Below are 26,442 nucleotides of genomic sequence, written 5' to 3'. Positions count from 1 at the left end.
CCTCACTTTGGCTTGGTTAGCTTTTCCATCGAGTTTAGTATCACTTCGCAGTGGTAGGGATTATAGGCGTGTCATTATATTTGCGCTGCCTGCTGTGAAATCATACAAGTGAGAGCGTGGTTGTACATTCCCATTCATTTATTTATTTATCAGTCCGACACAAAATTAAAATTTACCACCACAAACAGATGTTTGCACATCGCATTTATAACTATACCTCTGTCTCACATGACAGTGTCTGTACAAACACCCGCGGCGTCAGCCGACGGCGCTCCGCGGAGCCTCATTTAGGTTGCATTTAAGCTATATAATGCTGACGTGCTCGTCGCAAATGTTCCGCCACAAACTGCAAGTCTGGAAAAAACTGTTATGGTGTCCCGGATTCTCAACATGTGGATGTTTTTCATCGCTAAAAGGGAGTTTGGGAACTTATAGCAGAGCAGATGACAACATGTTTGCTCGAGGCAGCGCAAGCTAGCATTGAGGTAAAGCTAATGTTTACAGTATAGCGATGACGTGACGATTTTCTCAGACCAATCAGTGATCTACAGTGTTTTCACGTCACATTTGGTATCAGCTCGGGTCGCTTGGAACCCCAACCGAGGTGGTACGAAAAAAAGTATCGGGTACTACGTACTGCACCCAATGGAAAAGCTTCCAAAAGTAAGCTGACCTGACCCAAACTAAACTAAACCGTGGGGTACTATGCAATGGAAAAGCGCCACAAGTAAATTTCAGATCTGTGGAAAACACTGCAACATTTAAGAAAACAAGGCGTCATGTGGTTTAAAAGATGGCAAATAAAATAAAAAGCATATCTGTATGCAATACAGTTTCATTATTGTTCATTATTATCCAGAGCGCCTTAATATAACTTGAAAAAAATATGTGCGACCAAATCATATTTTGCGCCAGTAACTGAAAAAGTTGGTAGCGCAAGTGCCACCAGTGGAAAAGGTTAGTGTAGTTCCCTGCCCTGTATTTCCTGTCTTCTCCTGACATACTGTCTATCAAATAAGGGCAAAATATTAGCAGAATATAACTTAAAAAAAAATCTTGTGTCGTTTTAATATCATGAGATCTCGTGGCACGACCCATCATCACATCACACCCCTATCAAACAGTGAATATCTGTATGTTTATTTTGCCAATACAGTGCACAGTTTTGACTAAATCTTGTTTTATTTAGTAATTCAAGACCTTGGAGCATTTTTGGGCCTCTTGCGTTGTTGAGTTTGAAGTTTACCAGCTTCGACAACAGATCATATCATAACGCCATCAAACTACCCTACAGTCCGGTCTGAGCACAATGCCCGGGGTTGTTACTGTAAAACTGTGTGGAAATGGCAAAAAAAAAACGACAGGAAAGTTCTTTCAAAGAAAGAAAGAGAGCAGAAAACCTCATCTAGGTCAAGGCAAGCCAGCTGCTCGATTGAACTTTACAACCCCAAGGTAGTTTTCCCAAGTTTCCCAACAACCTCGTTGCCGTGGAAACGATTAATTGTGCACTGTGTGTGTGTGTTGTCGGGTAGGAGGGAGTTGTTCATGTGCACACACAGACACACACAGCTGGAGATATTAGATGTCTGAATACTGCAGACTAGAGATTCATTTGATCACTTTATAACAATCCCTTTCGGTTTAAGATATCCAGCAGTGTGAACCTATGAGATTTGCTTATGTGAAATAAAAATTGACATTTATTTTTACCAGTCTTTGATGCGCTTTACTTGTTGTTCGTCAGATTTTGGGTAGTTAAAAAAACGTCACTTATAGAGTTCCGCAGGGATGACAGATTTTTCTATTTAGCAGTTTTGCACTTCCAGCTCCTTAGTCCCGATGTGAATGTTTTTTTTAATGGGGTTTTGGGTAAACTAGTTTAATAAGATCTTGGGTTAATGTAAGCTATGTATTTTCACATTTAATTCTACCATATAAAACACACAAGTAATACCGCCACACGTGATTCTGTAACGTGTCTTTATTTCTAGTAAACGCATTTAGACTACAAAATTCATAAAAGTTGTAAAAAAAAACGTGTAAGTGAACAAAAAGTAAACTTTTGTTAAATAAACACAGAGCATATTTTTTGCGAGAATGCTTTTTTGAGGGAACCAGTGTCCTGGTAACTTCGAGTTGGTCTACAAAAATATGTCATCCCTGTGGCACTCTAGTATGGCTTGTGTTTAGTGAATTGAATGAACCCATAAAGCTGCAATGTGTGACTTCTTTTAGTTTACAACATACATAAACAAACATCAAAGAGAGTTCAAAACTGTGCTTAAAACTTTCTTTCTATGTTATCCTTATTTACTATGGTAAGCCTATAATAATACATAATTTTTTTCCTTGCCGAAAATGACAATTGTTACGCTAGATAAGACCCTTATGCCTTGGTTGGAATCGTTTAGAGCCTTTTGAAGCGGTGTTGAAACGGCAATTTTAAATTGCATTGCACTGTGAACTGTTGATTTTAGGGATGCTCCGATGAGGATTTTTGCAGCCGATACCAAGAACCGATTTGTTGTCTTCATGATCGTCCGATACCAATGCTCAATACTGATTCTTCAAGCTAATATTCAAGCTCTTTGATGACTGTATTTATTAACATTTTGTAGATAAAGTAATACCACAGAATGTTGCCTTAGTTTTAGTGCTGCCTCACGATTAGTCGCAACTAATATTTTGCAGAATAAAAGTTTTGTTTACATAATATATGTGTGTGTGTACTATGTATTATAATTATGTATATATAAATACACACACACACACACACATATATATACATGTATAATTTTAAGAAAAATATATTTATATAATAAATATTTATATTTATAAATAATAAAAATTATATATAAATATCAGTGTTTCCTGCAGAAAATGTGTTAGTTAAGGTGGTAGGGTAGGGTGGTCGGGGCCGGGGCCAGGGGATGGCAATCAAAGGGGCATCATGATGAAAATATTTTTATTAAAAACACTCAAATAAAACTTAATTTTAAAGAAATTATGACAGAAAATTAACACATACTAGATTATTAATGAATTAAATATTTTTAACGGATACTTCTAATGGGAAGTGAAAGGGTTAATAAACACAAACTGAAGCAGATGTTGTAGGCCTTTTGTGCAGCAATTTTTTTTTTTTTTTTTGACGACCTAGTTAAGGTGGTAGGGTTTCCCAACTTTGGTGGGCCGCCCGAACTGCAAAGTGCTGCGGGAAACTCTGAATATAAACATGTATATACACATGCAAATGTTTCTTAATTATATATGTGTGTGTGTGACGTGTGTGTGTTTATATATATACATAATTATTATACACAGTACACACACACATATTATTTAAACAAAAAAAATGTATTCTGCAAACGATTAGTCGTGACTAATCGTGAGGCAGCACTAATTAGTTTATTTACTTGCAGTAATATTGTTTTAATAATAATCAAATAACTAAGCTCAACAAATATTTCTTCTACAAAGAGAAATTTAATATGCCTTGATTATTATGTTTGTTAAAATGTGTAACTGGTATGTGGATTAACCGTTTCTCGCCATGAATATAGCCAATAGCCATAGATGCTGAAATGGCATAAAGAATTAAGTAAGTTGTAATTGTATGTTTCAAACAGAGATGCGATAGAAAAAAAGTTAAGGGTTTAATATGAAATATTTAACTATAAAATTTTACTGTGCAACACTTCGAATTATGCATTTTATGATTGAAGGGTTTTATGATTTTCACCTCTAAACTCATCGCAAACAACTCGATTCAGCATAAAATTACACTGTTTGCTTTGTGTTTGATTGTGAGTTGTGTAGGGATCGACCGATATGGATTTTTCAGTGCCGATGCTGATACAAATTTTTGTTTCATCAGCCTTAGCCGATGACCGATTCAGGCTGCCGATTTTCTTGAGCCGATATTTGGAGCTGATACTGCTTTTGCTCACTCAATTTACATCATAAAAATTATGTAAAAAAGCCAAAAGAGATGTTATTAGTTTGGACAGTTCTTACTTTTTTTAGTCTTGGATTAGTCTAATCTCTGTTCTGGAAACCGCCCCATAGAGATAAGAAATTAAAACCCACTTTGTTCAGCTATGATCAGCTGTTAGGCTAAGCTTTCGATGTTGTCATAGAAAGGTTGGTTGTTTTTAGTCACATGACCTGCAATCGCTTGCGGCTTCCAGCACTCTGTCTGTAAATAATGCGGGAAAAAATCGGCGAACACGGCAGCCAAGTATCGGCCGATGCCGATACACATAAAACTCGCAAATATCGGCCCGATATATCGGCCGGCCGATATATCGGTCTATCACTAGAGTTGTGTTTTAAGATGTGTAACAGCATTTCTGAGTCTTGGCTCTGGATGTTTTAAAGCTGTACTGACCACAGACGTGGTCATGTACTAGTTTTTATTAACGTTATCTCTCTTTCTCTCTCTCAGTCTCGGATTCAGACAGCTCAGACGGCCTGCAGCTGAAGAAAGAACATGCCTTAAGAGTATTCACTTACATCAGCACGTGGACACAGAGGTCTTTACTCATTTATTCGCTCATTTATGCACTTATTCATTCTTTCATGCAATTATGCATTTATTGATTCATGCATTTGTCAAACATGCATCAAATTTTTCATGCATCTATGCTTCATTCTGCCACAGTTTTTCATGATTTACATTTATTCTCTGTTCGCTTACAGGCAATGTCTGTGCTGTTTTAAAGAATACAAACACCTCGAGGTATTTAGCCAGCTCGTCTATGCCCTCATTAACCTGGTTATTGCCCAAGTGACCAACCTTAGGGACCGTCTACGTAGTGGCCATGGCAACAGTAGGACTGAGGGGGCGGGGTCAGAATGGGACTCCGCCCAACCACAGCCATCTCCCGGTGAGGACGAGCCTTTGAATGTGGAAAGGGACTCGGCTGAGGAGGATGGTGGAAACGAGGAAGGAGAGGAGAACCAAAAGCAGTGCGTCAAACCGGACCCCCTGCCCAGGATCAGTGAGCCCACGTCAAGCGAGAGCGGGAATGAGAGCAGCCTGGAACTTTTTCCTTCCTGGACCACGGAAGATCAGGAGAAACTGCTGCTGTGTGCTGCCAAGATCTTTCAGATCCAGTTCCCCCTGTACACGGCCTACAAACACAACACGCACCCCACTATAGAGGTACCAAACATACAAACACACCACAATACTGTAGAGGTAACAAACACATGCCTTACTGTAAAGGGTAATGCGGACAAACTTTCAAAATAGTTGCCAAAAATGCTTTTCATTCAGCCAGTATTTTTTTCATGGTTGCATGAGAATGCCAAGAAGCAATCACACGCCTAACTTGTGTCCTCTGTTTGTTATTTTGTTGCATTAAAGAAAAAAACATTTGTTTGCAAAATTTGGTTGCAAAATTTTCCCAATGAGTCAAGTTTATTCAGGCTAAACTCGCCGTACACTGTGCGTGAAAAATGACTTCAGAATTTGTAAGTGGATAACAGCAAAAATCTCACGTTCGGATTGTTGGTAATATAGTATATACTTCACAGGGATTTTATCAATAAACAATTTTTTTGTCTGTGGAGTGTTAAAGGGACATTTCACTTTTTTTTGAAAATATGCTAATTTTCCAGCTCCCTAGAGTTAAACATTTGATTCTTAACGTTTTGGAATCCATTCAGCTGATGTCCGGGTCTGGCAGTACCCCTTTTAGCATAGCTTAGCACAATTCATTGAATTTGATTATACCATAAGCATCACGCTCAAAAATTACCAAAGAGTTTCAATATTTTTTCTATTTAAAACTTGACTCTTCTGTAGTTACATTGTGTACTAAGACCAACGGAAAATTAAAATTTGTGATTTTTTTAGGCCGATATGTCTAGGAACTATACTCTCATTCTGGAGTAATAATCAACGACTTTGCTGCCGTAACATGGCTGCAGCAGGTGCAATGATATTACGCACTGCCCGAAAATAGAGTCTCCTGCAATTGAAAGTTATCAAGGGGACTATTTTCGGGCGCTGCATAATATCATTGCGCCTGCTGCAAAAAAAATATTTTTAGCAACATCATATGACTCCTTTAAAATATGAAACGTAAAATGAAAATTGCGCCGACTTATGATGTCTATAGAAGCATATTTAGTTGGTAAACATGCACAGTTACTCAACCTTGATGCATTCTTACAAGGTTTTTTGTAACGTTCAAAACCATGCTGAAAAAAAACACACATACATCACAAACCTCAGCATAGACACAAAGATGTTTTACACTTTTAGGGCTTCATTATGTTTTAATAACTTTAGTATTTCTTCAAAATCTACATTTCTTAGTAAAAGAGCTTCTTTTATTGAAAAGCTGATATGAAGTTTTTATTGGGGTCACATTTTTTTTAATGTGTTCTGTTTTTTTCTTCAGGATATTTCGGCACAAGAAAGCAATATCCTCGGCTCTTTCTGTGATATGAATGTAAGTCTCTCTCTCACACACATATTCAAAGATGGATAGCTGAATTACACAGTTTAGACCAAACTTATTTACACTGTAGATGATCTGTAGTTTGAATTGAATTTTACATCACCGACACCCCTAAAAAATCACTACAATCTTGCGCCAAGCGCGAGTGATTTCAATGTTAAAGGGGCCATGGCACAAGACTTTTTAAAGACGTCAAATAAATCTTTGGTGTTCCCAGAGCACTTATGTGAAGTTTTAGCTCAATATATCATATAGATAATTTATTATAACATGTTTAAATTGCCACTTTGTAGGTGTGTGCAAAAATGTGCTGTGATTGGATAGTGCAGATTAAGGGGCGGTATTATTATAATAAGAGCTCCTTGTGACATCATAAGGAGAGCCATATTTCAACAACGTATTTTCTCATGTGCTTGTAGAGAATGGCTCACCAAAACTAAGTTACTGGGTTGATCTTTTTCACATTTTCTAGGTTGATAGAAGCACTGGAGAACCAAATCATAGTACTTAAACATGGAAATAGTCAGATTTTCATGCCATTGCCCCTTTAAGTTAATGTGAAGACGTGATGACGCACGTCTGGAGTTCTCGTGGCGCGTATGAGGCCTTTAGTGTGGCACGGTAGACGCAATTCCGCCTCAATCGCGCGTCTATTTCGCACAAATTGCACGATTTGAGCGTTAATGTCTCGATGACTAGAATTTCATGCATGAATGAAGCGAGTAAACTCAAAACTAGACGCGGTAGACGCGATTTTGACGCCTCAAACGTGGCTGGTGTGAACCCACGGTAAGGAGGTAATAAAATCGTAATATTGAGTAATTCGCCTTCACAGTTGTCCAAATGAATGCAACACACATTACTAATGATAAATACATTTTTGATATATTTTCTGTAGGAAATTTACAAAATATCTTAAAATAGCACTTCTATCCTAATGATTTTTGGCCTTTAAAAAAATACATAATTTTGACCCATATAATGTATTTTTGGTGTTGATACAAATATACCCGTGCTACTTAGGACTGGTTTTGTGGTCCAGTGTCACTTATAAGGATAAATGACATAAATTACATAATTTTAGCTAGGGGGCGATTAGGCATGGGCCGATAACCGGCTTCAAGGTATACCGAGGTTTTAAACAGTCAAGGTTTCAAAACCACTTAAATATTCTGTGATACCGTCTCCAAGGTATGAGCTGTGTTTATACAAAATTCATTAAATCATTAAGTCATCTGATTGATTTGATGTTTACATTTAATATACATTACAAACATATTATATGTTTTTTGAAAGCATATTATAATTTAAAGGCTTTCAATTTACCTGGCATTTAAAAAAATAACACATTTTAGTGTTGCAATGGCAATACCGTAACACCGTGAAACCGTGGTATTTTTGCTAAAGGTTATCATACCGCCAGAATCTTATACCGGCCCATGCCTAGGGGCGATATAACATAAGGAAATTATCTGTCTGTTATCAACAAGATTTATTTTTTAAAATGTGTTTATTTCTGCTAATAAGTTAGACTTTAGATATATTTTAGTTAGTATTTTTTAAATTAATGATTGACACAAAGGTGCACAACAGAACAACGCTATGAGCCTTGTTTTTGTATGTGCCATTGATCAAATAAAACTTATAGAAGTTGCTCATACTCATCAATTTTAAGCCATGTTTACATAACTAGTTTATAGCCTAAATGTGTTGGTTTAAATTTCATCCACAATTTCAATGAAATTAGTTTTTTTCTATTGGGACATTTAAGGTCTAATGCATTTTCTCTCTGTTTCCTGACATCTTCAAATGATTGCATTCAAATGTCATGTCAATCTTATGGCTCTTATGTCTTATGGCTCTACATTCATGCATTTGAGATTTGGGTGGAGTTTGTTGTGATGTGTGCATGTGTTTGTTTCAGGACGTGGAGGTTCCTCTGCACCTGCTGCGATATGTTTGTATGTTCTGCGGGAAACACGGCCTCTCCCTAATGAAAGACTGTTTCGAGTTTGGTGCTCCTGATACTCTTCTCTTCCCCATTGCACATGCCTTCATCACCATTGTCTCTAACGTGAGTCAACAAACAATAAATAGCTAACTATTGCAGATAGAGCATACCTGTAGCCAACCAGAGAAGACCATTTCATGCCTACATTTTTAAAAACATGCATTTTTGTTTTTTTTTTACAGATCAGAATATGGTTGCACATTCCCGCTGTGATGCAGCACATCATCCCTTTTCGCACTTATGTTATCAGGTATTGATATGTTTGCATATTCCCACTTCAAACAAACACATTGCATTGTCTCAGGTGTCAATAATGTTTTCTTTTTTTATTGTGTTGACCCTGAAATTTTCAATATTAATCAGAGAAACGTGTTAAGAGAACATGAATAATTCATCATTAATTGTAATGCTTGGGTATCTAAGAATAAAGATCTCTGTATTAGCATCTTCACCCCTTTCCATTCATAAAAAACATCAAACCACGTTTAATCTGTGTCTGTTCAACCGAATCTCTGACTGCTCCACTAAGAGGAAATAAATGAGAGACCGTCAGAACAAAAACACGTTGCTAGGTAGAGCATCCCTCACCATAGCAACAAAGGCTACTGCTCTCCCCAGACGACCTTGGCTGGAGCCAGACGGCTGGCGGCAGAACCGAGAAAACGCCGGTCATGTGACTCGAGCCAGACAGGATTTGAGCAGAGACACAGCAGTGTGCATTACCGGATGCAGGCTGAACATTTACATTACATTACATTTATTCATTTAGCAGAAGCTTTTATACAAATTGAGATTTAAGTACAGTTGAGATCACGAGAGAGGAGCCAACAATAAGCAAAGTCTACAATGAAGTATTTTTTGTGATGGAACAATGAGCAAATCTTTTTGATTTATATCATTTTGAATACAATTTTTGGCATTGCTGGAAGGATGGATACTGTTGATTAGGGCTACACGATTCTGGAAAAATGAGGATCTTTTTCGTGTTAAATGAAGATCATGATTTTCCCACAATTCTAAATCAGAACTTAACAAAATAACATATTTTACTAGAGATTCTGACAAAAATGAATTGCAGCAATCTCTTTAAATATGTTTAGTTGGTTTGAATTATAATTTTTTTTTAAATCTAAAAGATTTAGACTCACTAATAAATGTTTTATTACTGGGTGAAAGAAGTTGTTGCCTTAGATAGTAAATGGTGAACTATTATCCCAGTACTTCTGTGTTATTTTTATTTTGAGTACTGTTTATAATGCAGAAAAAATATTATAAGTTTAAAAAGAGCTGTTCGAAACTTATACATCAGGGTTTTCCAACCTTAGTTATCAATCACAGGACCTACCTAGATTGGTATAATCTATCTCAAGAGTAGTTTTTCTTTTCATTTTCTTATAAAAGGAGTAAATAGTAAAGCCTTCCTTAGTTCAAACAGATAGCCACGCGGCCAGTATGAATGCACCACTTGCGCATCCGTGAAAGCCAATAACAATGAACGAGAGCTTCATCTGTGCTTGTAACGCGTCATTAAAACGAGTGAACCAATGAACAATTGGCATTGCAACCAACTGTTTTAAAAAAAACTTTTACATGATGATGGCTCTCTTTGTTTAATTTCAGTCAAAGGTTAATAGACTGATTAAACGGCCTGTCACAATGATTAAATAATTGACTCATCGCAATTGTTTGACGGTGATTTCAGATCACCCCAATGATTGCACATCTCTCTAAAAGCACAAGGGGGAGCTGCAGCGCCTGTGCATCGTATTAGATAGCGCTCCTTAACTGACAGTGTCACATGCCAAAGCTATTCAATACAGTGGAAAAAACGGCATTTAAAGAAATGCTGCAAAACTTTGATAAGCAGTATGAACTGCCAGGGCAAACAGTCAAACATACAAAACAGCAATTCCAAATTTAGGGAATGAAGAGACTTTATTGTGTTTATTTAATTGTCTAAATCATCACAATTGATTAGACAATTAAACATCAGACAAATTTCATAATCGTGACAGCCCTACTGACGAATTTTTAAAATTTAGGAATGAGATTGTGTGGGTGTTTGAATCGAGATTGTGATCTTTTTTCAATTAATTGTTCAGCCCTACTGTTGATCTAGCATCATTCTATCTCTATAGCTTCTAAAGCTAGAAGAATAGTTTCATTTTTACGCATTCGTGAGGGTCTGCGTACAAGGCACGTGACGCAAATTTTGCCATAAGAACAGTACGCACGCACTGGCTATGTACATGTATGAGTCAAATAAACTATGCTTTGCTAGGCTGTGCGTTCGACCGTACACGTATAAAACAAACTATACTCCAGGCTTAAGTGTCAAAGGTCATTGCGCTTCCAATACAAGACAGTGAATGGTAATAATGTTTAAAGACGCACAGATTGCTAAAAAAAATATTTGACAATATTGTTTGGTGATGCATCGAAATTTTTGCTGAAATTACTATTATCGGTTTTCAGCCGAAAGAAAAAACGACCCAAAAATTTAAGCCGTTATCACAGCAATTATGCCAAAAATGTAAAATGTCAATTTCAGTCAGGTGCATCCATAATTTTCAGTTTTGACCCAGAGTTTTCATTTAGGAGCATCACTACTAATTTCAACAAGTCACTAAGTAATTTTGACTATGTGAAATTATATACAATAGTGTATGTAACTTATGGCCATGTGCAATGCCGTAAAAAGGTTTATGGCTTATTTTTTGCAAACTAGGTCAATCATTTTTTTTTTAACTATCCCATCCTTCAATAACAAGCTCTTTACAAAGCCTGCATTATGTTACTGATTCACAAAACAATTTGTGCTAAAATGTGTCCCAGAACCTGATAAGCTCAGTCTGGATTTGTAACAATGTTTCGCACATGGTCTGGTAAATTTACCCACATATTACTGTTCGTTCTTTTAGTGTCTTTCAGACCAGTCACATCTGGCAACATGTCGGTGAGGTGCAAAAAGACCCACTAAGGATAAAGGAAGATAGATTATGTAATTCCTCTCTTTCTTTTTAGATATCTGTGTAAGTTGTCAGATCAGGAGTTGCGTCAGAGCGCAGCGAGGAACATGGCCGATCTGATGTGGAGCACGGTGAAGGAACCGTTGGACAGCGCGCTGTGTTTCGACAGGGAGAGTTTGGATCTGGCCTTCAAATACTTCATGAGTCCAACGCTCACCATGAGACTCGCAGGACTCAGCCAGATCACGGTATGAAACACTCATATGCACACAAATGTACATGCGTTTGTCATTCTCTAATCTCTTATTTGCATGCTTGTATTTTGCAGAATCAGCTGCACACCTTCAATGACGTCTGTAACAATGAGTCCCTGGTGTCTGACACTGAGACGTGAGTCTTTATACTTAATATCATCATCGGACACCGCTCGACCAATCAAATTAGAGAATCGAAACTAATTGTGACGAAACATCGTTTATGTTTCTTTTCTCAGGTCAATAGCAAAGGAACTCGCCGACTGGCTTATCAACAACAACGTTGTAGAGCACATATTTGGACCAAATTTGCACATTGAGGTAAGTTTGTGATCCTGCTTCAACTTGCTTGTTAATAAGAGAAAACGGGTGTAAAATCCCTCATATTTGTGTCTTGGGACCGGGATATCATAGAGACTAGAAGCATGTTTACCTTTACCATGGTCAAGAATCACTCACATTTATTTTTGGATTTACTTTGGTTTCTTTGGTTGAACATTATTTTTTGTAGAGATTTATGACTGTGTGTGTTGTAGATCATTAAACAGTGCCAAGTGATCCTGAACTTCCTGGCCTCAGAGGGACGGTTAAGCACTCAACATGTGGACTGTATATGGGCGGCAGCTCAGGTACACTCACTCACACAAACCGGCTTGCATATTTTGATCAGATCAAAAATCCACACATGATCGGTTTAAAAGAAATCTACGTCCTCATGAAAAAGCAAAAACGCGCTGTCAAGAGCATGCCACATCAGCAGGCGGCGATATAACCCAAATCGTAAAGCCAACTTGGCCAATCAGGGGCTTAACAAAAGTGGCGTCGCAAGGCAAAAACCCCGGTTTAACTGTCTACACGACAACACTGCAACCGGCGTTTTTTTAAATCTTAACCCTGGCAGGGGTTCTCAAAAATGTTTGGTTTCAGTGCCCTGATACTGCGTTTTCGTGTGGACGAACGGACGAACCGCATAAGTTATAAAAATACCCGTGTACGTGCGGACTAGGCCTTAGATCTGAAAACCTGAGGTCCAAGCCGGTTCGAGTCTAAAGGTTTCACGTGTGCATGAGACACAGGTCGGGTATAATATTAGCATGTCGGGTAATTTAAAATGAATGTTTTTGCCAAATGGACCTGAGAAGACCCAAACTATCTTGCGTGTGTGCATCTAGTCTTTTTCCAACCCATTATCTGTTTGCCAAGAGTGCTTGTGACATCGTGTGGTTGGCAGAAGGTTAGTTTTCGATGAGCCTGACCTGTCAATCAATTTTGAATGCACACTTGGTAGTGTCATTATCAGATAACAAATGAAAATAAATGGAGCACCGGGCCAAATTGGATGCGAGGCCAATGGCATTTCTATCTGTCTGACTGCACACACGTCAGTGCCATTTACATTTGGGTTCAGGTCTAATCTTTCAGGTCGGTCTTTCTTTAAAAAAAAAAAAGGTTTACGGGTTTGGGTAAAAACCTTTGACCTTTCATGATTTGAAGTGATCTGGATTAGGGTTGTGCTGATAGACGATAGTATCGTGTATCAACCATCGTCAGACATATTGTCTATTGTTATCATCATCCTAGTTTCGCATTTACATGCGCATTGCGTTCTTTTCCTCGCATGAGAGGGTTTGTGGGATACACTTTGCGCGAGAGAGCTTGTAACGCGTACGCACCTGGATATAATGCACGCGTCTTGGACTCTTGCTCAGACCTGAATGCACGCTGCTGAACTCCTTCATGCACCTGAAGTTGTAATGCGCATGGGCGGGGCCGGGGTGTGGCAATCAAAGGGTTGGGGCGTACGCGTCATGATAAAAATGAAAATATTTTTATTAAAACACTGAAATAAAACTTAATTTTGAAGAAAGTATGACAGAAAATGAATACATACTAGATTAATAATGAATTAAATGTTTTAACAGATACCTCTAACGGGAATAGCTGCGTGGTGAAGTGAAACTAAAGGGTTAATAAACACAAACTAAAGCAGATGTTGTAGAATGTCTGGCGAACGATGATAGATAGCGCGAAGATTGTAAAAACTGATTATTTCCCACTATTAATTACATTATCTTAAAGGAGTGTAACTACTGTAGCATGTAAATAATGCACATAAATAAAGTAAGCAAGAGCGCTCAACAATTATATCTAATTAACTGACACCTAGCTAGCAGGTTGCTCAAACAACAAAATCACCAGCTAACTTACTTTAAAATCGCAAGATCTATAGACTAATACAATAACAGGGTTAAATAAACCCAAAACATAAATCCACTTACAGTTCTCACGGATACGCGTTTTATCAACTGGCTATCCTCCAAGCAGTGACGAACCACGTATTTCTCTTATTTCGGCCGTGTGGCGCGCGTGCCCACTTGCGGTGTGAAACGCGTCCGCGCTATTCTCCGAGATGCACTTGACGGCCTTTTGTGCAGCAAAAGTATAATTTTTTGGGCGACCTAGTTAAGGCGGTAGGGTTTCCCAGCTTAGGCGGGCCGCACGAACTGCAAAGTGCTGCGGGAAACCCTGGAGTAAGTTAGCTTCTTTTTGTCCACCATCAAGTGACTTGAGTGAAATGAGTGAAAAATTAACAAATAAATAAATGAGTTAACCATTGCCCCGCCCTCTGATACTATCGTGTATTGGCGATCTCACAGGTGGATGATAGGACGATCTCAAAATGGGGCATATCCCCCAACACCAATCTGGATGACACTTCTTGATAAATTAAGCATGCAATGTCATGTGACATGTTTTTTTACTAAACACTCTCTCTATCTTTTCAGCTGAAGCACTGCAGTCGCTACATCCATGATCTCTTCCCTTCCCTCATAAAGAACCTCGACCCGGTTCCTCTACGGCACGTGCTCAGTCTGGTGTCCGGCTTACACCCCAGTGCGCACACAGAGCAGGTATGACACGCTCGATCTGTTTTGGATTTTATATTTTTCATCTTGTAAACATGGCAATCTTGGTGCAAGATGCTGATATTTTCCAGATGTAAAGTGGAATGTTTCTTTTTTTTGCTAAACTCTGCATTCGGTTTGATTGTTTGTGTGTTCGCAGACGCTGTATCTGGCATCAATGTTGATCAAGGCCTTATGGAATAATGCCCTGGCAGCCAAAACTCAGCTATCCAAACAGAGCTCCTTCGCCTCGCTGCTTAACACCAACATTCCCATGGGCAACAAGAAAGGTCAGGACTTCAAGAGACCTTCACATTTATCACTGTTTTTCTCAGACATGGATTGTTACATTTATACATTTGGCAGATGCTTTTATCCAAAGTACATTACAGTGCATTGTTTTCTGGTTCAAATGTCAGTGATATGTTTTTCTCCAGGTTCTCCTGCAGGAAGTCCAGAAAGCAGTGACAACAGCGACACGCATCACAGTGGAGGAAGTGACATGGAGATGGACGAGCCAATCATGAGCAGCGGTAAACGAGGACAACAGAGGCTGTCAGACACCGAGGTAACTCGAGCACGAACATTTGTATATGTGAGTGTTAAAAAGTGTCGGTCAGGTACGTTAAATGTTTAATTTGCTGTATGGCAGGAGTCCCTGCAGGGCAGCTCGGATGAGACGGCCAACAGCGGAGAGGAGGGCAGCAGCAGCGGTCGCAGCGAAGCGTCCAGTAACGAGGCCGGATCCAGCAGAGCCAGCCAATCGGCAGGCAGCCCGGGGAGCGAGCTGCACTCTGACGACATGGCCGACAGCGAGGCCCTTAAAGAAGAAGAAGAAGAGGAGGAGGAAGAAGAGGATGATGATGAGGATGATGAAGACGACGATGAAGACGATGATGATGACAGACCTGCCGTGGCATCAGAGGGAAGCCCACAAAAAGAAAGCAGAGATACCTCCACATCAGAACTACGCAAACGTAAAGCAGGGGAAGCTCTCGGAGATGTCCAGGGTCCTCCGGAACGAACCGGAATTCCGCCTGGCATCCCCGGCAACATTACCTCCGGTCCCGCACTTTCCAAACCCAAATCGGTCCCCTTCTCTCCAGAGACAGCCGCTGCCATGGTAGCCTCGTCGTCTTCGTCCCTTAGAATTCTTGATCCGTGCACCTCTTCATCCATGTGTCTGGAGGGAACGTCCGGAGAGCAGGCTGACCCCTCTTCACATTCCCAGAATCCCCAGCAACCACAGCAAGACATGGGCCCATCCCAGGAGCCTTCCTGTTTGCCACGACCATCAGACTTCCTGACGGAGGCCATGGGCAATGAGCTCTTCAATTGCAGACGCTTCATCAGCCCACAACAACATCATCATCACCATCATCACCACCATCATCATCATCACCACCATGACGGGTGAGGCTGCTTTTCCTATGCGACATTACCTATTTTCTGTGACATGCCCTCGAAATAAACGCAGTCTCTTTTTGCAGTCATATGGTAGAGGACATGCTGAGCGCAGACGACGTAAGCTGTAGCAGTTCCCAGGTCAGCGCAAAGTCCGAGAAGAACATGGCGGATTTCGACGGAGAGGAATCCGGGTGCGAGGAAGAGCTGGTCCAGATCAATTCACACGCCGAGCTCAGCTCACACCTGCAGCAACACCTGCCCAACTTGGCCTCCATATACCATGAACACCTGGTGCAAGGTAAATACACAGCACTTAAACACTTCTCTTGTTAAAAGTCATGTGAGATGATGATGTGAACATCATCCACTCCAGGTCCGGCGGTGCACAAACATCAGTATTCCAGCCATGCTGTGACTGACATCAACTTGGACAACGTCTGCAAGAAAGGCAACACTCTTCTGTGGGACCTTGTCCAGGATGACAATGCAGTACGTTTTACTCATGGCATGCTAAAATATTTGGTGCACACCTCCGTCTGATTGGTTAACTTGTCTCTGTCTTATTCCCATGCCAATTAGATCCACCTATCAGAGGGCTTGATCAATGAAGCAGAGAAGCTGTTGTGTTCTTTGGTCTGTTGGTTTACTGACCGCCAGATCCGCATGCGTTTCATTGAGGGCTGTCTGGAGAACCTCGCTAACCACCGGTGAGTCCCTCACGAGGTTGTGCGTGAGGTTCGGTTCTCTTTCTCGGGTCATGTAGTTTGATTGGTTTATTTTTGTTGGTCCATAGGTCGGTGGTGGTGTCCTTGCGTTTGCTGCCTAAGCTTTTTGGAACCTTTCAGCAGTTTGGCTCCAGCTACGACACTCATTGGATAACCATGTAAGCTCCGCCCACCTCCCTCAATTGTGACTAATAATTGCTTGGTCTTTGTATGGTTTATACAGGTTTTGTATTCACTTACTGAAATTGTCACGTCTACGAACTTTAATGTTGCATCTTGTAATAACATAAGTAGAGTTGTTGAGGAAGGATGATGATGATGATGGTGATGGTGTGCTGCAGGTGGGCTGAGAAGGAGCTTCACATGATGAAGCTCTTCTTTGATAATCTCTTGCACTATATCCAGGAAGTGAGAGAGCAACACCACAAATTCGCTCTGTAAGTGGGTTTGAATCTCATTAAGGGTGTGTATACGTTTGAATAAAGTGTATGTGTGTTAACATCAGTCGTGTGTCACAGGTACAGTCACAGTGCAGAGGTGCAAGTGCGTCTGCAGTTTCTCAGCTGCGTGTTTTCAACGCTTGGATCACCTGACCACTTCAGTGAGTCTAAGGTTTTTCCTTTATGCCAGAAACATTCCTCTTGTGTGATTAAAATTGGATTTTCCTTCTATGATGGTTGAACTTCTATATAATTTGTATCATGTTATGTTGTCGTTTGTGATAAAAGATGGCAATAAACTTGCAAGTTACTAGCCGTATTCATTCACCAAGGTCAGTTATAACTCCATGTAGTCTCAGCCTCACTGACCGTTGGCTGAACTTCTGATGCATACAGAAGTCGTCCTCTGGTAAAATTACACAGGAATTTCGGGAGACCCGTGTGTCGCCATCTTTAAATACCAGTGTTGTTTTTAGCGGCGTCTAGTGGTGAGACTGTGAATTGCAACCAGCGGCTCCATCCACTGCTCACCCCTCTATGGCCCTGTCCCAAATGGCACACTCCGACTTATGGACTTCCTCAGAGTCCACGCTTTGACATCATGCAGTGCAGATTTTAGGGACCCTTGAACTGAGTCCACGAGGGCGCACCGGTGTCATATTTTGGGGCAGACTCGGAAATCGGAAGAGAAGTTGCCCATCAGTGTGAACTCCTCCCTTCCGGCGTCTGATTGCTTTTTCGCAAGGACTTCTGCGTTGATAAAACGCACGAACCCTGCTGCAGTGCGGGCTTCGCCGAAGACCACATCAAGGGTTCAAAGGGGGCGCTGATGAGCACACTTCGGAGCGTAAAATGACAGATGAGACACCCTACGGACTCGTAGACTAAGCGAGTACGCGCAATTTAAGGCCACGAGACCAAAGGTCCACATGAAGTGCGCCATTTGGGACAGGGCCTATTTCCAAACGCATACAAAAGCCACAGTAGCCACCACAGGACAAACACATCATCGTCTGAGACAACACAGTGCCAAACACGCTCTATAGAGCAGTTTGTCCATTTTGGGCTACTGTAGAAACATGATGGCAACTTCCATGGAAGATTTGGCCGTTTTAGCAGTAACAACATAAACAAGCTGCGTTCGTGGTCAACACATAACTTCCGGTAAACTCCGCTAAGAATCAATAACAACAAAGTACTTTAAACATAGTTTGTTTATATAACAAGCAAAATAAACAACACGTAGATTACCTAGGAAACCAAAACATTTGCTGTTTTCGACGAGGTAGAGTACAGTTTAGCAACTAGTCGTACCGTTAAAAAACTGAAACCAGAAGTAAAGTTCGGACCAAACGCGTATTGCGTCACCGCACGTGCGTCCGGTGAAGCTGTCTATAAATTGCTCATTCTAAGGTAATAAAAACAATACATTTTGATCTTGAACCTTTAACGGATTGCACGGAAATAACACAAAGCCGCCTGATCGAAGATGAAAACTGACATTGTTGATAGTACGCTTCATCAAGATCAAATATTAAATATTGACAAGCGCTCTTTATATGTCTATGACATTATTAGGCATCGTTTATAGGTGGAGATCTGAAACTGCTCAGCTGCGCACAAGTTCAAGAATATTTGCGATTTATAGATTTCAAATCTGAAAGAAAGGGGTACGCGCGTTTTCTCATTTTTGATAAATGATCGGAAGATCAAATGTAGGATGATTTTTACGCAGCATTTTATAAATGAGGCCCCTGATTGGATGCCCGAAGTATCGTTCATTTTTGTACGTTTGTGCGAACGTAAGCGCACAGTCGAATGCACATCCTTGCAAAGTAGCGTTTATTTCACGCGTACACAGACGTTTAAAAGGACACTCCACTTTTTTGGAAAACCGGGTAATTTTCCAGCTGCCCTAGAGTTAAACATTAGATTTTTACAGTTTTGAAATCATTCAGTTGACCTTCGGGTCTGCCGGTACCACTTTTAGCATAGCTTAGCATAATCCATTGAATATGATTAGACCATTAGCATTGCGCTCAAAAAATAACCAAAGAGTTTCTGTATTTTTTTCTATTTAAAACTTGACTCTTCTGTAGTTACATTGTGTACCAAAACCGACGGAAAATTGGTAACTTTGGCTAATGCAGCTATGGTACGGCAGCAAAGTCCTTGATTATTACGCCATTACTCTTTGGTTATTTTTTAGCGCAATGCTAATGGTCTAATCAGATTTTATGGATTATGCTAAACTATGCTAAAAGTGTACTGTAATACTGTAAGCGGGTATGCTTAAAAACTACTTATTTTGGATCCTGACTATTTAACATTATACTCCTGCGTGTGTTTGTGTATTAGGGTTGAGTCTGGAGCAGGTGGATATCCTGTGGCACTGTTTAGTGGAGGACTCGGAGTGTTACGACGACGCCTTGCACTGGTTTTTAAATCAGGTCCGAAGTAAAGACCAGCATGCCATGGGCATGGAGACCTATAAGCATCTGTTTCTCGAGAAGGTGTGACCTCTTTTTATTTTCTACACCTTTACTGGTGCCCAAGAATTGGTCTCTCATCACCTGCTCCCTCATTCTCTCTCTCTCAGATGCCTCAGCTGAAACCAGAGACGATCAGCATGACCGGGCTCAATTTGTTTCAGCATCTGTGTAATCTGGCTCGTCTGGCCACGAGTGCTTACGACAGCAGCTCAAACTGCGAGGTTACACATCTGGTTTAGTTTCCTTCATATTTGTCTGTGTTCACCCTGTTGTCTATTTATACATGTTACTACTATCTCTGTGTGTATGTGTAGTTGTGTGGTATGGATCAGCTGTGGGGAATCGCGTTGAGGGCTCAGTCTGCCGACATCAGCCGAGCTGCTATCCAGTATATCAACTCCTATTACATCAGCGGTCAGTAGATTTCATACTATATAATATAATTTATTTGAATATTTTGCGTTTTTGTGAGATGTTTGTGTATATAACCCTTTCCTCAAGACATGTGTAAGCAGGTGTGTGATGTGTTTCTTTGTTTGTAGGTAAAACGGGTCTAGAAAAGGAGCAGGAGTTCATCAGTAAGTGTATGGAGAGTTTAATGATGGCGTCTGCTAACCTGGAGAAAGACGCTCACTCCAGTCTCACAATCATAGAGAGAGGACTACTGCTCCTCAAAACACACCTGGAGGCCTTCAGACGCAGGTATACACAAACACTATTATAAACTAAATGCATCTACGGGGGTTCCATTAAAGAAATTTTAGACTTAAATAAAAAAAGTTTGAAAATTTACCCAAGTCATCCAAGATGTTTGTCTTTCTTTGTTCAGTCGAGAAGAAATTGCGTTTTTGGAGGAAAACATTCCAGGATTTTTCTCCATGTAGTGGACTTAAGTGGACCTTAACAGTTTACAGTTTCAATGGCGCATTAAAGGGCTCTAAATGATCCCAAATGAGGCAAAAGAGTCTTATCTAGCAAAACGATAGTTATTTTTGCCCAAGTACTTTTTAACCACAACTTCTCATCTTGCACAAGCCTTGTGATGCGCCTGCGTGATCTTACGTATTACGTAATCACGTCGAAAGGTCACGCATCATGTATGCGAAACGACCGCTCCAGTGTTTATAAGTGTGAAGAAAGAGGACCGTTCGGCTGTTGTTGTATGTGGAATGATACTAATTAATGTCTTTGTGTCTATTTATTGTATAAAATAGTGTGCGTTTCACATATGTAACGCGTGACCTTTCGACGTTATTAAAGGGATCGTTCACCCAAAAATAAAAAAATGTCATTAATGACTCACCCTCATGTCGTTTGAAACGCGTAAGACGTCCGTTCATCTTCGTAACACAGTTTAAGATGTTTTATATGTATGCCAAGAGCTTGTTGATCCTTCATTGAAAATCTATGTACGGTATACTGTCCATGTTCAGAAAGGTAAAAAACAACATCAGAGTAGTCCATGTGACATCAGTGGGTCAGTAAGAATGTGTTGAAGCATCAAAAATAAATTTTGGTCCAAAAATTATGACACTATTCAGCATTGTCTTCCGCGTCAGTTGCGAAGCGCATATGCTAGACTAAAGTCACGTGACTGCAGTGATGCGGATTACGTACGACGCGACTGACGTGTAATCTGGTGCGCCCCATCTGTTTTTTTTTTTGTGCGCGCCCGGGCTTCGTTTACAGTCTGAGGGAGAGGCACGGTGTAAGTTTGAAAAAAAAAACTTTGCAAACATGTCTGAGGATAACACGCCGTCCGTGTCACTGCAGTCACGTGACTTTAGTCTTGCGCATGCGCTTCACAACAGATGCGGAAGAGAAGACAATGTTGTAATTTTTGTTATTTTTGGACCAAAATGTATTTTTGATGCTTCAACACATTCTAACTGACTCACTGATGTCACATATACTACTTTAATGAGGTTTTTATTACCTTTCTGGACTTGGACGATATACCGTACATAGATTTTCAGTGAAGGGTCAACAAACTCTCAGACTAAATATAAAACATCTTAAACTGTGTTCCGAAGATGAACGGAGGTCTTATGAGTTTGGAACGACATGAGGGTGAGTCATTAATGACATTATTTTCATTTTTGGGTGAACTATCCCTTTAAGGCTGTGCTGGTGCGTCACACGACAAGTAGCGGTTTTATTTGCAATCGCCCATAGTTCCAGAAACACCATAACACAAATGGTTACTGACCCATCTCATCAAAAAGCTGATTGTGTTAGTGTCGGTCTGCTCAGATCTTGTGTATGTGTGTGTGCAGGTTTGCATATCACCTGAGGCAGTGGCAAATCGAGGGGACGGGCATCAGCAGTCATTTGAAAGCTCTCAGCGACAAACAGTCTCTTCCACTCCGAATCGTGTGTCAGCCTGCAGGACTGCCTGACAAGATGACCATGACATCATCATCGGTACCTGCTCAGGCATGGGGGCGGGTTTATATTAATATTCATGCATTTTATCCAAAGCGATTTACATTGAGCTCCCTGGGGACGATTCCATAACCTTTGCGTTGTTAATGCAACGTTAATCTTGTCACCTCACATGAGTTCTGTAATCAGATTTAGATTTCAGAGTTTTAATTATTCTTGTGTTGTGTGCACAGATGACCATTGAGATGTACCCCAGCGATCAGGTGGCTGACCTGAGGGCAGAGGTCACTCACTGGTACGAGAACCTTCAGAAAGATCAACTCAGTCAGCAGGCCCAGCTGCAGGAGTTTGGCCAAACCAGTCGTCAACAAGACTTCCCAGGTACACACACGTCACACAGGCTTTTTGATGTTATTCTTTAAGGGAACAAATTGTGCCTGATGTCTGGATGTGTTTACGTGTAGGTGGGCTGATGGGTCCAGTTCGCATGATCTCGTCCGGACACGAGCTGACCACCGACTACGATGAAAAAACTCTTCATGAGCTCGGCTTCAAAGACATGCAGGTAACCCGTAAGCGATTATGCCCAAAGCCTAAAGTGACGAGAGATCGTTCGTTCGCTTTAGACCCGTTTCTGTGTCATTGCATCAGATGGTGTTCGTGTCTCTGGGTGCTCCGAGGAGAGAGAGGAAGGGTGAGGGGGTTCAGCTGCCGGCCTCGTGTTTGCCGCCTCCTCAGAAGGAGCACATCCCTATGCTGCTGCTCCTGCAGGAGCCACACCTCACCACACTCTTCGACCTGCTGGAGATGCTGGCCTGCTTCAAACCACCCGGTCCAGACAGACCCCAACATAGCACTGAGGTACGGCTCGGCCATGCCGAATCCAAAGCAGACCATGATTGATTCTGGTTTCATCTGATAATGTTTTTGCGTTTGGTCTTCTGCAGAGCGTTCGCTGTGAGGAGCTTCACCTCCATGCTGAGAATCTGTCTCGCCGCGTGTGGGAGCTGCTCATGCTTCTGCCCACCTGTCCCAGCATGCTTCAGGCCTTCCAGAACATCTCAGATGACACGGTCAGTCACGTGACATCACTAACAGCCTCTTGACCTACTCCAGGACATACTATATTGTAGGGCTGTTACGGTTATGAAATTTGGCTGACTGTTAATTGTCTAATAAATTGTGACTGTGACGACGATTAATTGTCTGTTTTATTGCTCTGACAATTACTTCTCATACTTTTTTCTTTGTTTATGAATTAATTTTCACACATTGTTGTGATTATTTAAATTAAACCTTTTGCAAGGTTTACCTGGCAGTAAATATGAATACACATAACACATATTTAAAAGTAATCTGATTCTGTCTCGTTTATACATGGGCTGCAGCTCCCCCTTGTGTTTTTTAAAGAAATGTGCAATCATTGCGGTGATCTGAATCATCCCGATGAGGTCAAACAATCATGATGAGATGATTATTTAATCATTGTGACAGCCCTACCATATTGTCCTGAAAATCTTCATTTGTATCTCACAAGAATTATTATCATGCCTTCTGTTTAAGGGATCCGACGGTTTGTGCTGGAAGGATCTTTTGAGAATCAAGAGCGCCCATAAGCTGCTCTACGCGTTGGAAATAATAGAGGCTCTCGGCAAACCAAACCGCAGGATTCACCGCGAATCTACAGTACTTACATGCACTTACAGTATATTCAGCATCGCTCTCGTGATGTAAACATGTTTGAAGCTGAATGTGTGCGTGTGTGTGCGTTTCAGGGCAGCTACAGTGATCTGTATCCAGACTCGGATGATTCCAGCGAAGAACAGATCGAGAACAGCAAGAACACGTGGAGCTGCAAGGTACCCACATCTGTCACATGACACTCCCAAAAGTGAAATTTTAGTGCCCGATATCTCTGAAAAAAATCTTCCTGTGTCTTTTGTAGTTTGTGTCATCTGGAGGTCTTCAGCTTCTGCTAGATATTTTTAACTCGGCGATCCTAGAGCCGAAAGAGCAGGAATTCTGGACGGTGGTGAGTGTCTTTGGATAAACCTGACAAATATGACCACAAAATCACATAAAATAAATTTTTAAATGTTTTATAATGTTTTTGTCACTGTAGTGGTTGTTGGACTGTCTTGCCTGTCTGCTGAAGCTGATCTGTCAGTTTGCCGTGGACCCGGCCGATTTGGATTTGGCGTATCACGATGTCTTCGCTTGGTCCGGGCTCACCGACACACAAAGGAAAAGAGCGTGGCCGGGGAAGTCTCGAAAAACCACCGTGGATCATGGGAAGAACCTACACATACCCCGTCTTACGGAGGTGTGTGACAACATCAAGCTTTTCATTATATGTTTTTTTCCGTGTATTTGCTGTGGCTCATTTTAAGATTTCCCTCAGGTGTTTCTGAGTCTCGTTCAAGGCACCAACCTCATCCAGCGGCTCATTAACTTGGCTTACACGTACGACAATCTGGCACACAGGGTTCTGAAGGCCCAATCAGATCACAGGTCCAGACACGAGGGTAAGCGCCTTATTTGTTGGATTTTTGATTCATTTGGTATTGTAATAGTGTGTAAAATTGTGTGTGTGTGTTTTCACAGTGACTCATTACTCAATGTGGCTGCTGGTAAGTTGGGCTCACTGCTGTTCTGTGGTGAAGTCCAGCCTGGCCGACAGTGAACAGCTACACGATTGGCTGAAGAAGCTCACGCTGCTCATACCTGAGGTACGTCACAATTAAAGCACAAAGTTCTCATTACTGTCATATATCCAGAAGTTACAGCAGTATACCGTAATAAAATTTAATTAAAACTCGATACTCAATAAAATCAATAATGAAATTCGTTGTGTTTAGTCGGACTGTGATGTCACGTGCTCCTGCACCACCATTGCCTGGGTTTAAATGATGTGCACGGATTAATGCAATCAGTTTTAAGAAGGTTGCTCTTGCTTCTCTTTTGTCCACCAAATAAAGTGACAAATCAATAAATCAGTAAACTACTGCCCAGCCCCCCGATAATATCGTGTATTGTCGATCTCACAGGCTGACGATAGGTTGATCTTAAAATGGGGTATATCAACGTCTAAAGTTGAAGATTAAAATGAGTTTATTAATCTGTTTCAAAATTTCCTCAACAGCACATCCCTGAAGACTCAGTTCATTTTGTTTACTTATATTTTGACATTTAAAGGTGTTTTACTATTTAAAAGCTGCATGCATTTTTTTAAAATATCAAAATCCAAAAGATTATTAGTAAATCGCAGTTTTCTAGTTAATCTAGTCAATAATCGTAAAAAAAAAATTCCCAAATGTTTTTCCGATTAATCTTGCAAATATTTTATTTAAAAAATTGTTTTAACTTTATTTATTAAAACAATTTATTAAAACAATTGCCCGATTAATCGAAAAATAAATAAATAAATAAATAATTGACTGATTAAGCAAAACTAAATAAGTAATCCCCCGATTAAGGCAAAATAAATAACTGCTCGATTAAGCGGAAACAAATAATCGCCCGATTAAGCGGAAATAAATAATCGCCCGATTAAGCAAAAAATAAAGAAATAATCACCAGATTAAGCGAAAAATCTAAATAATAAATAATCGCCAGATTAAGCGAATAATAAAATAGATAGATAAATAGTCGGCCAATTAAGCAAAAGTAAATAAATAATTGCTCGATTAAGCTAAAATAAACAAATAATCACCAGATTAAGCAAAAAATAAAAATTAATAAATAAACAATTGCCCGATTAATAAAGTTTGAAAATAATCGTTAGTTACAACCCTACTCTGAAGGTCTCTTTACTCTAGTGCTGCCTCACGATTAGTCGTGACTAACCGTTTGCAGAATAAAAGTTTTTGTTTACATAATAAATGTGTGTGTACTGTGTATAATAATTATGTTTTATAAATACACACACATAAATGTATAATTTTAAGAAAAAAAATATTTATATAATAAATATTTATATTTGTATATAATATAGATTATATATAAATATTAAAGCGTAACTAAACCCCTGGTCAGAGCCTGACTCCACCCACTGGCAATATTTGAAAAATGCAAGAAAAGTAGGCAGATCCCAACTGAGATAGAGGGGACGACCTAGCTCGTACCAAGTGTGTGATGAGATCGTAACAAGGGCGTGGTAAGCTTGAAACTGCTTACGTCACGAGTCATTTTTGGGACCCAACATCCAATAGGAAAATGCAACTGCAGTAGCCACTGTTCAACCTGAAGAGGGCAGCACTCAGACGTTTTTACACCATATATTGTAGTATTGAAACACTTTATATCCAAATGTCAAAAAACTTACTAAAATCAATGAACAGCACTAATAAAGCATCATTCTTACAGATCAGTAACTAAAAA

General features: G+C 40.2%; 1 protein-coding gene across 2 annotated transcripts in view; it reads left to right on the top strand.

The window, feature by feature from the left end:
- Window positions 1-26,442, top strand: part of usp34 (ubiquitin specific peptidase 34) — a 56,783-nt gene that overhangs the window by 4,855 nt on the left and 25,486 nt on the right. Inside the window, exons 2-35 of one of the 2 annotated variants that reach the window (XM_073860229.1) lie at window positions 4,448-4,535; window positions 4,702-5,167; window positions 6,414-6,464; window positions 8,398-8,547; window positions 8,667-8,734; window positions 11,509-11,701; window positions 11,782-11,843; window positions 11,947-12,028; window positions 12,244-12,336; window positions 14,494-14,619; window positions 14,774-14,903; window positions 15,051-15,181; window positions 15,266-16,026; window positions 16,104-16,318; window positions 16,394-16,509; window positions 16,600-16,727; window positions 16,814-16,903; window positions 17,087-17,182; window positions 17,264-17,346; window positions 19,544-19,698; window positions 19,785-19,898; window positions 19,992-20,091; window positions 20,220-20,379; window positions 21,954-22,101; window positions 22,296-22,443; window positions 22,527-22,627; window positions 22,714-22,923; window positions 23,010-23,135; window positions 23,626-23,748; window positions 23,838-23,921; window positions 24,008-24,094; window positions 24,185-24,385; window positions 24,464-24,587; window positions 24,667-24,791. In XM_073860229.1, the coding sequence (XP_073716330.1) occupies window positions 4,448-4,535; window positions 4,702-5,167; window positions 6,414-6,464; window positions 8,398-8,547; window positions 8,667-8,734; window positions 11,509-11,701; window positions 11,782-11,843; window positions 11,947-12,028; window positions 12,244-12,336; window positions 14,494-14,619; window positions 14,774-14,903; window positions 15,051-15,181; window positions 15,266-16,026; window positions 16,104-16,318; window positions 16,394-16,509; window positions 16,600-16,727; window positions 16,814-16,903; window positions 17,087-17,182; window positions 17,264-17,346; window positions 19,544-19,698; window positions 19,785-19,898; window positions 19,992-20,091; window positions 20,220-20,379; window positions 21,954-22,101; window positions 22,296-22,443; window positions 22,527-22,627; window positions 22,714-22,923; window positions 23,010-23,135; window positions 23,626-23,748; window positions 23,838-23,921; window positions 24,008-24,094; window positions 24,185-24,385; window positions 24,464-24,587; window positions 24,667-24,791 (5,135 nt within the window). The remainder of the gene's footprint in view (window positions 1-4,447; window positions 4,536-4,701; window positions 5,168-6,413; window positions 6,465-8,397; window positions 8,548-8,666; window positions 8,735-11,508; window positions 11,702-11,781; window positions 11,844-11,946; window positions 12,029-12,243; window positions 12,337-14,493; window positions 14,620-14,773; window positions 14,904-15,050; window positions 15,182-15,265; window positions 16,027-16,103; window positions 16,319-16,393; window positions 16,510-16,599; window positions 16,728-16,813; window positions 16,904-17,086; window positions 17,183-17,263; window positions 17,347-19,543; window positions 19,699-19,784; window positions 19,899-19,991; window positions 20,092-20,219; window positions 20,380-21,953; window positions 22,102-22,295; window positions 22,444-22,526; window positions 22,628-22,713; window positions 22,924-23,009; window positions 23,136-23,625; window positions 23,749-23,837; window positions 23,922-24,007; window positions 24,095-24,184; window positions 24,386-24,463; window positions 24,588-24,666; window positions 24,792-26,442) is intronic. The other variant, XM_073860237.1, reaches the window with a different exon arrangement.

Source organism: Misgurnus anguillicaudatus, chromosome 3, assembly GCF_027580225.2.
Source record: "Misgurnus anguillicaudatus chromosome 3, ASM2758022v2, whole genome shotgun sequence".
NCBI lineage: Eukaryota > Metazoa > Chordata > Actinopteri > Cypriniformes > Cobitidae > Misgurnus > Misgurnus anguillicaudatus.
Note: the sequence above shows the minus strand (reverse complement) of the source record. Positions and strands in the feature narration are given on the sequence as shown.